This window comes from Coenobita brevimanus, chromosome 63 (genome assembly GCF_032717465.1).
Source record: "Coenobita brevimanus isolate Jiangsu-jjx chromosome 63, ASM3271746v2, whole genome shotgun sequence".
NCBI classification, from domain to species: domain Eukaryota; kingdom Metazoa; phylum Arthropoda; class Malacostraca; order Decapoda; family Coenobitidae; genus Coenobita; species Coenobita brevimanus.
Window position 1 is genome coordinate 25,566,706 of NC_137016.1, and position 14,783 is coordinate 25,581,488.

Genomic DNA, 14,783 nt, shown 5'->3' on the forward strand with positions numbered 1-14,783 from the left:
TTCCCAAATCCGCCCCTTTGGCACTTTTGAAAATATTTTTATTATCCCCTTCTGGCCACACATTGAGGGTAGTGCATATAGTCTCTAGGAACATCACTGGACATAGAAAAAGGTTAATTAGAGTGTACAAAAAGGTTAATAAGTGGTGATAACTTACCACAACAGGGGAGGGAATGATGTTTAGATGTCAGGGAAGTGGGTATCTTCAAATGACAGCTTGTCTACTTAAAATTAGGTGAAAAACTTTTTTGATAGCATAAAGTAACAAAAACCTTAGTTGAAAGATGAAGTACATATATGGATGGTGGACAAGAGGCAGACATCAAATGATTTGTGTGTGTGTGTGCGTGTGTGTGTGTGTGTGTGTGTATTTGTGTGTGGGTGTGGGTGTGGATGAGTGGATGGGTGGTTGGTAGACATCAACCTTCAGGCCATGAACAGGGATATCTGGAAAGGGGAAGGCAGCCCCACTCGTGGGTGATCTCCCAATGAAAGAGGCACTACCTCCTCCAGTTGTCACTGCCACAGAGGTTCCCCTTACTGAGATCCCAGTGGCAACTGAGTGCTTTGAGAGGCAGGTGGAGCAACATGAATTGTTCTTTTGTAGTGCTGTTTTTTTTGGCAATGTGATTGTGCCAAAACAAAAGTGACCCCAAGACAAATAAACAGTCCGCTGGCCCTGTCCTTTGTCTCTGCAGAAGAAAACCTCCAGTGGGTTTGGATTGATAAGGACCTTATTCTCATTGGACACATTGGGTTGATGAATGGATGAGCACCTCGGCAATTGACACGAGGGAGGTGGGGAAATATGAGCATTCCGTCTTACTATGATAATCACCACCACAGTTGAGACACACTTGTGGGAAACTCCACTGTTTTCAACAACAGTACTGACTGACATGCCCAAACCTCCCACAGTGGAAACACCTTGGCCATGGCATGTAGACTTTAACTCAGAGATGGCAATAAGCTGCCTTGAGGTTATCAGGCATTGTCAGCTAATCAAACATCAAAATTAAAAATGGTGTCTCTGTTAAGATCCCATCTGCCCTCATCTAGATCCTCACACTTATCACCACTCCTTGGTCTGCCAGTTGCTCCAGTAGGTCCTCCTCAGAGTACTTAAAGATCTCTTTTTATAGGAGACTACTGCTTGGGTCTTGTTCAGGGTGGTGATGAATGACCAACACTTCCTTAGAAACCAAATCTTTGATGGCACAGATGCTAGTGCTTCCATCATCATCTGCCTCAGCGAGGAGAGACCTGTCTGCATGTGGGATAACCTTTGAAGTTGACCCACAAGCCTTGACCAGGAAACAGTAAACTTTAAAAGCATTCTGGGCTCTGAAGGAATTACCATAACATCAGGCAGCCTCAGAGCAAGAAATTCCTCACAGTAAACAGGCACAAAGACACTAGACGGTAGACATTGTCTCAGATGTGGGTTTGTAAGTTCTCATATTGTGCTTGATGCCTTTCCCCCAAAAACTCATCCCATCCTTACTTCCAGTAGCTGGATAGGGTTCAGTTGCCACTATGGTTAATACAGTGGTGGAAGTGTCCTGCCAGCACTGCACAATCCCAGGAGCCTGCAGAAGGACCGGCAGCCCCGAAGATGGGGAGGAGTCATTGAAGGATCCACTAGACTGGCAGGGTTCATCAGCAACAAATTCAGACCCATGGGGTGTCTGGGGGCTGGCAGGAAGAGAAATGTAACCAGTAGATGACAATTTGTGACCCTGGCCACACACCACACAAGGACCAATACTGTGGGAGCAATCTGCCATGTAATAAATGCAAAAACCTTCATTCCCCCACCCCAGCACCCACCACAGAGCCCAATTTGACTTGGTCAGGCCTCACTAAGCCTACTGTCTAACCAGACCAGGCAGCCAAAGAGGTTTGTTACTAACCACAGGGTGCAGCATGCAGCATCACTCAACCTCCAGACAGCCTGTCTGTTTGGCACTATGGGACACCACAAATGGCAGACTTGGGGGGGTGGGGTAATATCTGTGCCGTAAGGTGACTAGGGCAAGGTACGCTATCATCTCCATTGGGCCTCCTGATCTGTTGATGAGGTCCATGAGATTGATCAACATCAGTCATAATGAGGCAACCAGGCCACCAAAGAGTGGATTTCACTGACCACGCTTCAAGCCCCACCACCAGTGCCTGATAGCTCCTCTTTGGTGGGATGGTATAGGTAGGAATATTTTATATGGATTAGATCCAGAATAATTGGAAGAAATGATTTTTAAGAATATGAAATTGCATTTTATATTAGTTTTGTGTACAAAATGCTGACAAACAAAAAAACAAAGCACCCTTCAAATGACAGGATGATATTGTACAGTGATTTTATGATCACTGTATAAAAAGGAAAAGTTGTTACAAAGGAGTGATTTCACTTGTAATCAGTCTTATCAAGATCACTGTTTTACTGGTAATGAGATACTCTTCTGTGATGCTTAGGTAAAGTGAAAAACTTACCTGTGTTCCTGTAAAATCTGAGATTAAGCATTTGTTACGTCTACTTCCATTTTGACTAATTCCTGATTCATAATGTACAGTATTACCATGATCTTAATGCTCTTATTTTACTACAGTAATACAAAAATTTGTATGCAGGTTTAACATTTTATACTGTATGAGTGTTTGTAATGGTTATTTTTGCAGAAGATGAAAGTGCACCCATGTCATAATGGTAGTGAATGTAGTCACCTGTGCTTGGAGCGAGACCAGCAGAGGGTGTGTGCATGTCCCCAGGGGAAGACTCTTGCTGATGACCGTAAGACTTGCATCAACCCACCCAGTTGCCAACCTCAGGAATTCCGCTGCCATTCAGGCTCAGTTGATTGTATTCCTCTGAAGTGGAGGTATAGTGTGTGTTCTGTGTTTTAGATTGTCTATTGTCATTTTAGGTCCAGGATGTGTGTGGGCAAAATGCTGCTTTAATTGAGGCAACTTCAAGTGAGACATGTGTCTGGTTTAATTGAAAAGTAAGGGGCCTAAAAAATCTCAGTTCTGATTTCAGAGCCACTTTATGGTGAATTATGAATGGCTTTAAGTTAAGAACAGATGCTGATTTATCAACAAAGCAAGTTTAAATGAGTAACTTTTGATAGAATAGGGAACAAGTGCCAGCATATACTACTTGTCTGGGATAAGGGAAACCTTTCAAACTAGAGGTTGGATAAAGTCTTCATTAACCCCATACCTACCAGCATGCTCTTACAAGCTGCACACAAGTTGCCTGGATGCAGCAAGATGTCTTGATAATGAAGGAGGTAAGAATATGGTTTTTAGTTGTTTGCAGAGATTTCCCATCATTTCATAGAATATAGTAATTTACATACCTTTTGTTTGCTTAATCCACATTTTGCACAACATTATAAACCTGTACCCCAATCCTGTTTCTGTGGTTTAAAATCTTTTTTGTGTGGGGAAAATACCAGCCAACTTTCCATTTATTTCGCACCATCACTCAAATACCTGCACAATGACATGGTGGGTACACGCTGCCGACATCATTGCTGTGGCACATACACACCCTGAATCCATCAGCCCCAGCTGCCCAGCCAGCGTTCTGTATGTGTGACCTCAACTCATCAAAATCCTGGGTAATCCAGCCACTGTAATGGAAATTTAGTATAAATGCAGTAACAGTGTATGCCTCGCAAAGACCCAAAATCCCCTAGACCAGGTAGAAAGGGTAAATGAATGCTGCTAAATTGGGACAAAAAAGCCCTGCAGTCTTGAATACCCTGTCCCAAAACTACCATCATTTCATCATCAACTGTACAGGCTCTTGGTAAGTAAAAAATCCACTTATAGGCCACATACTACTGTTATATTCTTGTTCATTTATTATTTATTATGCTTAATGGTGATTTTTTTTTTTTTTTTTTTTTTTTTTTTTTTTGATGGGAAATTTTTCAAGAGAATCAAAATAGGCACTTTGTGAAAATTCTGGAATGCAGTGCCTCCCATTCATCAAATGACCATGGGTCTTGTAGTCTGCTCTGCTTGTTTCCATTTGTGCTGCTCGTTTTACCCCCCCCCGCACACACACACACACATTAGTGGCATTAATGGAGAGTTTACTGACTTAATGAAACATGTAATATGACGTTGCTCTGCTAACTTGTGCGTCGCCTTGACAGATGTGATGGTCAGTCTGAGTGTGAGGACAAGAGTGATGAGCTGAACTGTCAACAACCCCTGTGTCAACCAACACAGTTCCGTTGTACAAATAGTCATTGCATTGGTGAGTATTCCCAGTTGCAAGATATTGCCATGGTCAAGTAACTAACCCCTTCTTAAGCTTCACCTCATCAAAATGGTAATATCTTTTTTCCTTTAATGCTTCATTCACCAGATGAGTTTATTCAGCTCAGGAGAGAGTTTGAATTGCAAAGGTTAGACATGGTTTCCATGAGCCTCTTCGCAATAAGCTACTTGTACAGTCCGATCTCACTATATGATAGGGTTGTGTAAAGTGAAAACTTATTGCACAGTGAGGTCGATATAACATGGATTCAGTGGGGTTAGGGAGGGTGACCTTGACTACAAAACTTAAAATCTAAAAAAATCTTTACCCTTTTAGGCTTGCCCTCGGCGCCCCTCAGTAGCACCATGCTTTCCGATGGGGAAGTGTACTTGCCAGACACTACTTCCAAGTCACAGGTTTCAGTATTTCACACACAAAAAGTTACCACTTCACTTAATATTGCACACCACACTATTTTTTAAGCACTTGCATTGTTATTTGGTGATAGCAGTAGTGTTTTGATGGCCTTTCTTATACAAAATGGAATGAAAGGCAGTTGATCACAGCAAATGTAAACATTGTGCAGCCACCTTGCCACAGTCAACTGATTGGAGGCCTTGTCATCAGCCAGCTGGGGAAGTTACGTATGTGAGGTTCACATGATTTCCAAGTCACACCTTCAGTATTTCTATCTATCTATCTATCTATCTATAGCCCGACGCCCTAATCCCGCAAAGGGTGGCTGCAGACAAAACGCCTCCAAGTCGCTCTGTCACCCACCATTTAACTACCCTCCCCCCAGCTCACCCCCCCCTCCCTCATATACCTCTCAACTCCATCCCTCCACCTCATCCTCGGTCTACCTCTCCCTCTCCCTCCCTCCACCTCACCTACATACACCCTCTTAGTCAGTCTTTCATTCTCCATTCTCTTCACATGTCCAAACCACCTCAGTGTATTTCTCCTAATCTTCTCAACCACATCCACATCCACCCCAAGTTGTTCCTTCGCTTCTTCATTCGTCAACCTGTCCCTCCATGTCACTCCACATGCTCCTCTCAAGTAACTCATTTCCACTGCTCTCACTCTTGACTTGTTCCCCTCTTGCAAGGTCCATGCCTCGCTTCCATACGCCAGGGTAGGGATCACAATACCATCATGCAGTGACTTCTTAACTTCCATACTCACCTCCCTATTTCTCATCACTGCTTTCAGTGTACCAATGACCTTCCTTCCCTGCTGTACCCTTTCACGCACTTCATCCCCCAAAGTTCCATCCTTACTCATCACACTATCCAAGTACTTGAATGCACTCACATTCTCCATATCCTCACCATCCAACCTCACTGCACACTCTGTGACTTCATTCCTCTCAAACACCATAATTTTACTTTTGTTTACATTAACTTTCAGATTCCTCCTCCTACACACTGTCCCAAATTCATTCACCAAACCTTGCAACTCCCATTCATCTTCACTCAACAATACTGTATCATCAACAAACAGCAACACCGGAAGCTTCCAAATCTCACCCTCATTCATTAGGGCCACCCCCACATCCACTGCCCTACCCTGCACCTCCTTTACAACCCCAACCACAAACTGTTATCGCTTCACTGAACATTGCACACCACACTATTTGTTAAGTACTGTATTTGGTAGTACCTTTAATCGGCAAGCAAAAGCCGATTAACCCTCTGCGTGACTTTGGACCCTCATGGAGCCATGGTGCTGGCCAATTTTCGACCCCCCCCTCCCTTTTTTTTTTTGCAAGATAGGTTAGAAACGTTGAGAAAACATGGGAAACAACCATGAAAGCACTCATAGAAGCCATTTAGGTCGATTTTGAGGTCTATTCTCCCTGACCAGGCGGCTGAAGACTTCAGAGTAGCGCCTATAGACTTCACTGCCCACTGCCGCCACAGAGTGAGAGGAGGCAGAAGCTTTGCATATTTTTCATCAGTAACTATGCTATTCGAACCAAGGACACTCTTGTTGGGTATATAGATGATATAGGAAGTGTCCCCAAGCATAGTTATGTACACTGGCACATTATGACAAGCGAGGGAGTTGGGTTGTCCATATAATGTTCATAATAGTTCTTATTTTATGTTTCTGAGGCAGAAAGTCTGTGCCCTCATGTATTATACTGTACATTATATTTGTTGTCCATTAATGTTGTACATTATATTTGTTGTCACACCCAGGTGAGAGTGAATGGAGATTTGAGTGATGAGTTTTCTGTGAATGTTGGTGTGCATCAGGGGTCAGTCTTGAGTCCCATGTTGTTTGTCATGGTACTTGAAGCCCTTTCACATGACTTTAGAAACGGACTCCCATGGGAGTTTGTGTATGCTGATGATTTGGTGTTGATTGCAGAGAATGAATGGGAGGCAGAGGAAAGGTGTAGGAAGTGGAGAGATGGTATGGGGCAAAAGGGTTTAAGGGTAAATGCAGATAAAACAGAAGTGATTATATCTAGGGTTGGTGGCGGTACTGTCAAAGACGAGGGAGAGTGGCCATGTGCAGTTTGCCACAAGGGCGTGGGAAGTAATTCCATCTTGTGCGGTGTGTGTGATAAATGGGTGCATAAGAGATGTAGTGGTATCAGAGGTAGACTGCGAGATAATGCTGATTTTATGTGTATGGCGTGCCGGGGTGAGCAGGTGGAGATCGTCAGACGTGAAAGGATTGAACTTGCTGGTGAATCTCTTGAGTGTGTGGAAGGGTTTTGTTATTTGGGAGACATGTTGTGTGCTGGAGGTGGGGCTAGAGCTAGCTTTGTGGCTAGGGTGAGAAGTGGTTGGAAGAAGTTCAGGGAGCTTTTGCCTCTCCTGACATTGAGAGGGCTCTCCCTATGTGCTAAAGGGTCTTTGTATGCAGCATGTGTTAGGAGTGTAATGCTGTATGGCAGTGAGACCTGGGCAGTGAAGGAGGAAGACATTCGCCGGCTCAGACGTACAGAAATGACAATGATTAGGTGGATGTGCAGTGCGTCCCTGCGTCCAAGGCCTGGAGGGGCTGGGTTTACAATGGAAGAGTTGAGAGGTAGGATGGGACTGGAGTGTATTGGTGTTGTGATGAGGAGAGGTAGATTGAGATGGTTTGGACATGTGGAGAGGATGGGGGATGATAATTGGGTGAGGAAGGTGAGAAGTGTTAATATTGGGGGTGGGGTTGTGAGGGGTAGACCGAGAAAGACATGGGACGAGGTCATTAAGTGTGACCTTAGGGTTAAGGGACTGAACAGGAAGGCTGCAATGGATCGTGCAGCGTGGAGAGCCGCCATTAGGTGACCAAGGCTGACACATGCAAGCATGTTGGAGCCTTTAAAAACGAAAACGAAAAAATAACTTATAATTCTTCTTGTAGTCTGTGCACTCTTGGTGTGTTTTCTCGCACTCAGCACACTGCCATTCTCTTTTCTCACACGGCAAGATATTCGCGTCTTATTCTTTCCATCCATCCATCCATCATCCAATCCTACACTGCCCCACTAGAAGCGTAGGAGCCTAGGCAGGTTGGTCCTGGCATTCAAGACGAGAGTGACCAGCTTCACTCATCCCTGAGTGGCATTATGTGAGCAATCAACCCCAACCATCCCGTGGATATAAACCTTCACCGGCTCAGTCCGATTGGAGTGCTGTAATTACCCACTAAACCACCAGGCACCCAAATATGGTTATGTGGTTAGCATCCAGCGTAGTAAATTTTCCTGGTGTACAGGAGACCATTCGGCTTGTCACTCTATGTTAAGTATATTTCGATGTAATGCAGTTTGGGTTTATGCCAGGCAGGGGGACCACTGATGCCATATTCATTGTTCGACAGCTTCAGGAAAAATATATTGGGAAGAAAAGGGATCTGTATTTTGTTTTTGTTGATTTGGAAAAGGCCTTTGACAGAGTCCCTAGAGAGGTGGTGAAGTGGGCAATGAGAAGCTTGGCTTGGAGGAGTGGCTGGTTAGGGTGGTCATAGCCATGTATGTGGGTGCATGCACCCAAATGAGAGTGAATGTATACTTGAATGATGAGTTTTCCATGAATGTTGGTGTGCATCAGTGGTCAGTTTTAAGTCCCATGTTGTTTATCATGGTACTTGAAGCCCTCTCAGGTGACTTCAGAAATTTACTCCTGTGGGAGATGATGTATGATGATGATTTGGTGTTGACTGCAGAGAATGAAAGGGAGGCGGAGGAAAGAGTTAGGAAGTGGAGAGGTGGTATGGGGCACAAGGGCTTAAGAGTAAATGCAGATAAAACAAATTTGATGATATCTGGGGTTGGTGGCGGTTCAGTCAAAGTCTAGGGAGAGTGGCCACGTGAGTTTGCCACAAGGGCATGGGAAGTAATTCCATCTTGTGCAGTGTTTGTGATAAATGGGTGCACAAGTGATATAATGGTATCAAAGGTAGACTGCAAGGTAATGCTTATTTTATGTGTGCGGCGTGTGGGGGTGGAGATTGTTCGGCATGAAAGGATTGTATACTGTACATGCTGGTGAGTCTCTTGAGTGCGTGGAAGAGCTTTGTTATTTGAGAGACGTTATGTGCTGGAGGAGGCTAGAGTGAGAAGTGGTTGGAAGAAGTTCAGGGAGCTCTTGTCTCTCCTGACATTGAGAGGACTCTCCTTCGTGCTATGGGGTCTTTGTATGCAACATGTGTTAGGAGTGTGATGCTCTATGGTATTGAGACCTGGGCAATAAGGGAAGAGGATATTCGCAAGGTCAAACGTACAGAAAGGACAATGATTAGGTGGATGTGCAGTGCGTCCCTGTGTGCAAGGCCTTGGGGGGATGGGTTTACGATGGAAGAGTTGAGAGGTAGGATGGGACTGGAGTGTATTGGTGTTGTGATGAGGAGCGGTAGCTTGAGATGGTTTGGGCATGTGGAGAGGATGGTGGATGATAATTGGGTGCAGAAGATGAGAAGTGTTAATACTGGGGGTGGGGTTGCGAGTGGTAGACTGAGAAAGTCATGGGACGAGGTCATTAACCCTTTCAGGTCTCAAATAGGTCCCAAGGTCACGTTTGACAGACACATTTTTTTGAAAAAAGTCAAGGTTTGCCAATAAAGAAAAAAATATCATATTCATGCACAAGGAAGTTATACACATCTTCCTATAAAACATTAGAGCTCTTCTCTTCATACAAGTGCTGCAAAAATTATGGGAAGTTGTGTAGCAAGTGGTGTGTGGTAGCGTGGTGAGTATTGCCGTCTCGGTGGGCTGTGATTTCTTGGTGCGTAGGCGACATGATTGCATTGTTTGTTTCCATGTTTTTCCAAAAAAAACAGTTGACTAATATATGTACATTATATCTCATGTGATTTGTGAATGATTCTTGAGATGTTCTCTTACAAACAACAAACTAAACAGTTACAAGATCCTTATAAAACTATCACTTACTTACTAGTTACTGCTGACTAATTTATTTTACTTTGCTGTTATTTTGCTTAGTACTGTCCAAGGCTGTGGGGGTGAGGACATGGGATTAAGGCTTGCCTTTTGTATGTACGTATGTTTATTTTGTTGTTGCTGGCTGTATCATCCTGTGTACTTACAGGCAGCAGTAGAGACAGTGATCAAATATTTATTATTTCTCAAAATTGACGGTGTTATAAGTATAACCAGGAAATGTGAGAAACTCATGAAATATAAAGCAGAAAAAAGTAAGGAGACAAAATCATTTATCAGTGAAAAAGGCAACACTCACTGCACATGTATGTCCCCCTGGTAACAAATAAATGCATGGTACATGTATAAAAGGCTACAGAAACAACCTTAGAAATCTGAAATCATAAATCTGTCTTTATTTTCCCTCAATCAGACACTCCAACACCCAGGAAATGAATAAATATTGAGACATATAAAGCGGAAATCTCTTGCTTGCCTGTGACGCGGCAGCTATGTGTGTAGGCTGGAGGCAGGGGGTGGGGGATTGGAGGGAGGGTGGAGGGTGGGAGGTAGAAGGGTGGGGGATTGGTGGGAGGTAGGAGGGTGGTGGAAGTAGGGGGTGGGGGATTGGAGGGAGAGTGGAGGGTGGAAGGGTGGGAGGTAGAGAGATGGGGGATTGGTGGAAGGAAGGGGGATATGAAAAGGAGGAGGGAGGTGAGAGCTTTGAATCCTCCAGAGCAGTAAAAATATATTGCAAAGCATAGTCTTTTGCTAAATGAACTGTCTGATACCAAAGTAGTAAAAATTATTGCCAGATCAACAGTATAATAAAACCAGTAGGTCCAACCCAACCCCTCACTTGCTTCCAGAAAACATTACACAAACACCTGGACCTGCTCCTTATGCTCCTTCCCCCCACCCATCAACACCCCTTCCAATCCTACTCCTACTTTCTCAACACCTTCACAGCCAAACCCACCGACCCTTCCCACACCATCCAGTCCCCCAACTCCTCCCATTCCAACCCATCCTAATCCACCTCAACCCTTACCTCCATCACAACCTACTCCTACCCCCCCCCCCCATGCTGCAGCAGCCAACACACATCACACACACAACATAAACATCCTTCAGTTAAACATAGATGGCATAAACACCAAAAAACATGAACTCACACAATTCATCAAACAACAGAACATACACATTGCCATCTTACAAGAAACAAAACTACACAGAGCACAGAAAACACCGACATTTCATAACTTCACCACCATTTGACAAGACCGGGCCGACGGCGGTGGCGGTGGACTCATCACCCTGGTACACAAATCCATCAACTTTGCAGATACCAGTGCACACACAAAGTCACTTCTCCCCCCACGTGATACCACAACAGAAATACAATCAATTAAAATACGCACTGGCAACAAATCACACACAACAGTCGCTAACATATACATTCCCCCCCAATCGTCCCCCACAGTACCACACAATTACTCTCCACAGATACACCACATCACTAATATACCCAACATCATCCTGGGTGGTGATTTCAACGCCAAGTCGTCGGTCTGGCATGTCAACAACCCTGACAAAGACAGAGGGCTGGTACTACAATCCCAGACAGATCACCTTTTCATACTAAACAGTCTAGACCAACATACCCATATCCCACACCAAGCCCTCTTCCTCTCATCATCTCCAGTCATCACCTTCTGCTTTCCAAACCTTGCCCCCACTACATCATGGAGAGTGGTCAAAACCCTAGGTTCTGATCTCCTCCCAATCATCACTACCAAAACCAGAATCACCCCAGCTGGCCACAAACACACATACACTAATTATAAGAGAGCTAACTGGGAGGCCTTTGTAACTGAAACAGAACATCTTGAAACTCTAAACAGTACACCCATCACTAACATAAAACACCGCTGTGCACACTTTCAATACAGTTATACAAAATGCAGACAAAAAACACATCCCTAGAGGCAACAGAAAGAGACACAACCCCAACTTCACACCAGAAATTCAAGGCCTCATCAGACAACGGGACACACTGCGACACTCCACAACACCCCATACACAAGACACCGTACAACAAATACAAGAACTCAACACTCAAATAAACAATAAAATATCGGAACAGCAAACACTAAACTGGAAAAATTACCTCCAAACACTTGACCACAAAACAAACATCAGCAAACTCTACAAAACACTAAACAGCATCACACTTTCCAACAGCAACACCACACAGTCACACGCTGCCATCACAACAACAGGCGCCATACCCTCAAACAAACAACAAGCAAACATTCTCATCAATCACTTTTCACAAGTCAGCCATCTAAACCCCCATCCCGAAGACCGACGTATCATCTGACGTAAGAGACAGTTCCCCACAGACCCAGACTACGCACATTTCACTTACAACCAGACGAAGCACATCATTAACAACCTCAAGCACTCATCTGCCTGTGGACCAGACAACATAAGCAACATTCACCTTAAACACCTAGGACCACAAGGCATACAAACACTCACCGACATATCAAACTACAGCTACTCACACAACATAATACCCAACATCTGGAAGCATGGCAATATCATCACTATCCCTAAACCCAACAAAGACCCCACGTTACCCTCCTCACATCGCCCCATCGCACTCCTCTGCACTCCCTCTAAAGTCACTGAACGACTGATACTACAACTAGTCACACCTCACATTCCCCTAGCCCAGTCACAATATGGCTGTAGGCCACTACACTCCACAAACACCCTGCTTACAGACCTTACACAGAGAGTTTTCGATGGCATGAATTCAGCTAGGTCACCACACAGAACACTCCTAGTCACACTAGACATTAGCAAAGCTTTTGATGCCATCCCCCGCCACAACCTCACAAACAAAATACTCAACGCAAACATGCGCAATAACACAAAAAGGTGGCTGGCAAACTACTTAGCAGGCAGATGTGCACACGTAACATTTGCCGGTCAGTCTTCTAACATCAGAAACTTCACAAACGGCGTCCCCCAAGGATCTGTTTTGTCCCCTACACTCTTTAACCTATACATTCACGACGTACCCACACCCCACACACCACAAATACACATAGCTTCCTATGCAGATGATATAACACTTACATGTATGCACCAAAACGCAAACACAGCTGCACACATCATTCAATCTTACCTCAACACACTACGGGAATGGTTCACCACAAACAGACTCAAAATAGCCCCAGCCAAATCTACAGTGACTCATCTCACAAACTGGACAGCAGAACACAGTCACATCCCACACCTCACAATAAACAATACTCCCCTACTACACACACACACACACACAAAATCCTTGGTGTAACATAAAATACATCAGTGTCATTTAAACAACAGATCACAAACATTAAAAATAAAATAACACCAAGACTCAATGCCTTGAGGTCACTTACCCATACAACATTTGGACATAACAAAGAAACCACCACCACAGTATACAAACAATACATACATTCAGTGATGAATTATGCAAGCCCTGCCTGGGCTTCTAACCTCAACAAAACACACTGCAACACTTTATAGACCATACAGAACAAGGCCCTAAAAATAATCATAGGCTGCATAGCTACCACACCCACAGACCACTTACATCAAGAAACCAAAGTTCTCAAAGTCAAGGATCACCTAGACATGAGAGGCACCCGGTTTCTTGCTGCAGCCTCCACAAACCTACAACATCCACTACAGCACATGGCAGCACATCCACACACACCAAGGAACATCAAAACAACACCCAGCACACGATACCATACACAAATACTGTCATCTCTCCCCCCTCGCCCACCTCAGACCAGCTTCCAGAAGCATATCCACACTCAGATCACTCGCTGCTCCATTCAGTCACTTAAAGACAACACACAGCTGCATGCACGGCCTCCTTACATCCACTATGATGAATCCTATCTTCCTCGTGAGGACAGGGTCCACCTGGCCAGGCTGAGATGTGGGCACCATCCAGCCCTCTTAAGCTACCAGAAGAGGCTGGATGACTCCGTCACTGATGCCCGTCCAGGATGCAACACAACACCCCATACTATTAAGCACATTATGGAAGACTGCATTGCACACAATCACCTACGCCAACAACACAACATACACTCTTTAAGAGCTCTGTGGGAAAGCCCGGTCTCGGCCATGGCCTTCCTAAGAGACTCGGGGCTGTTCGGCCAGACTGCCTAGGGAACAACTACTACTACTACCCAACCCCTCACCATGATTAGCTCTTCCCAGACTGTGTAAACTAAAATATCGTAATCTGCACATGCCAAGTAGAAGCAGAGGCGTCTGGGGAGCAGCTCGTATCCTTATTTCATTCTCCAGCGTCACGCAACAGTTTTCATTCATGCCTAAATATGCTGCCACGTGAGTGGCTAGGAGACCCCTACCGAGAAAGCCACTATAGTGGCCGGGAGACCTGAAAGGGTTAAGTGTGACCTCAGGGTTAAGACTGAATAGGGAGGCTGCCATAAGTCGAGCAGCATGGAGAGCTGCCATTAAGTGATCAAAGCTGACACATGCAAGCATGTTGGAGCCTGCAAAAATGAAAACAAAACGAAAACACACACACACATACATACGTAACTTATTTTACTTTACTTACTATTATAAAATCACTAACACTGGTTTCTTATCATATTTATCATATTACACATGAGGTAATTGTCATTACATATTATTTACAATTGTATACATTTCACTTGTGTTTTTTATCACACATACCACGTAGTTCAGAAGTGGAATAGGGTGTGGTGTGTTTTTTATCACACATACCACGTAGTTCAGAAGTGGAATAGGGTGTGGTATTCTTTGAAGCGGGGTGTGAGGCACAGCCCCACATCACACACTGGTAATACATATCCTTTCGTTGTTTTTTGGCCATGCTGTGCTGTGTTGGCACACGTGACACCTGCATTGAGGATTCCTCTTCACACCTGGCACCGTCACTATCTCTGGGAAATGATGTTAGTTGAGGCGAAGGGGATTTTCACCACCAATTGAATGTTTTCTAGGGGCATGATCATGACCGTGGGTGCCAGTCAGCTCCCTGCACAG

The 14,783-nt window shown here is 44.5% G+C and overlaps 1 protein-coding gene across 1 annotated transcript in view; it reads left to right on the plus strand.

Annotated features, from left to right (window-relative positions):
- Positions 1 to 14,783, plus strand: part of arr (low-density lipoprotein receptor-related protein 6) — an 801,354-nt gene that overhangs the window by 726,536 nt on the left and 60,035 nt on the right. Inside the window, exons 22-23 of the mRNA XM_080275999.1 lie at positions 2,680 to 2,879; positions 4,167 to 4,270. Of these exons, the coding sequence (XP_080132125.1) occupies positions 2,680 to 2,879; positions 4,167 to 4,270 (304 nt within the window). The remainder of the gene's footprint in view (positions 1 to 2,679; positions 2,880 to 4,166; positions 4,271 to 14,783) is intronic.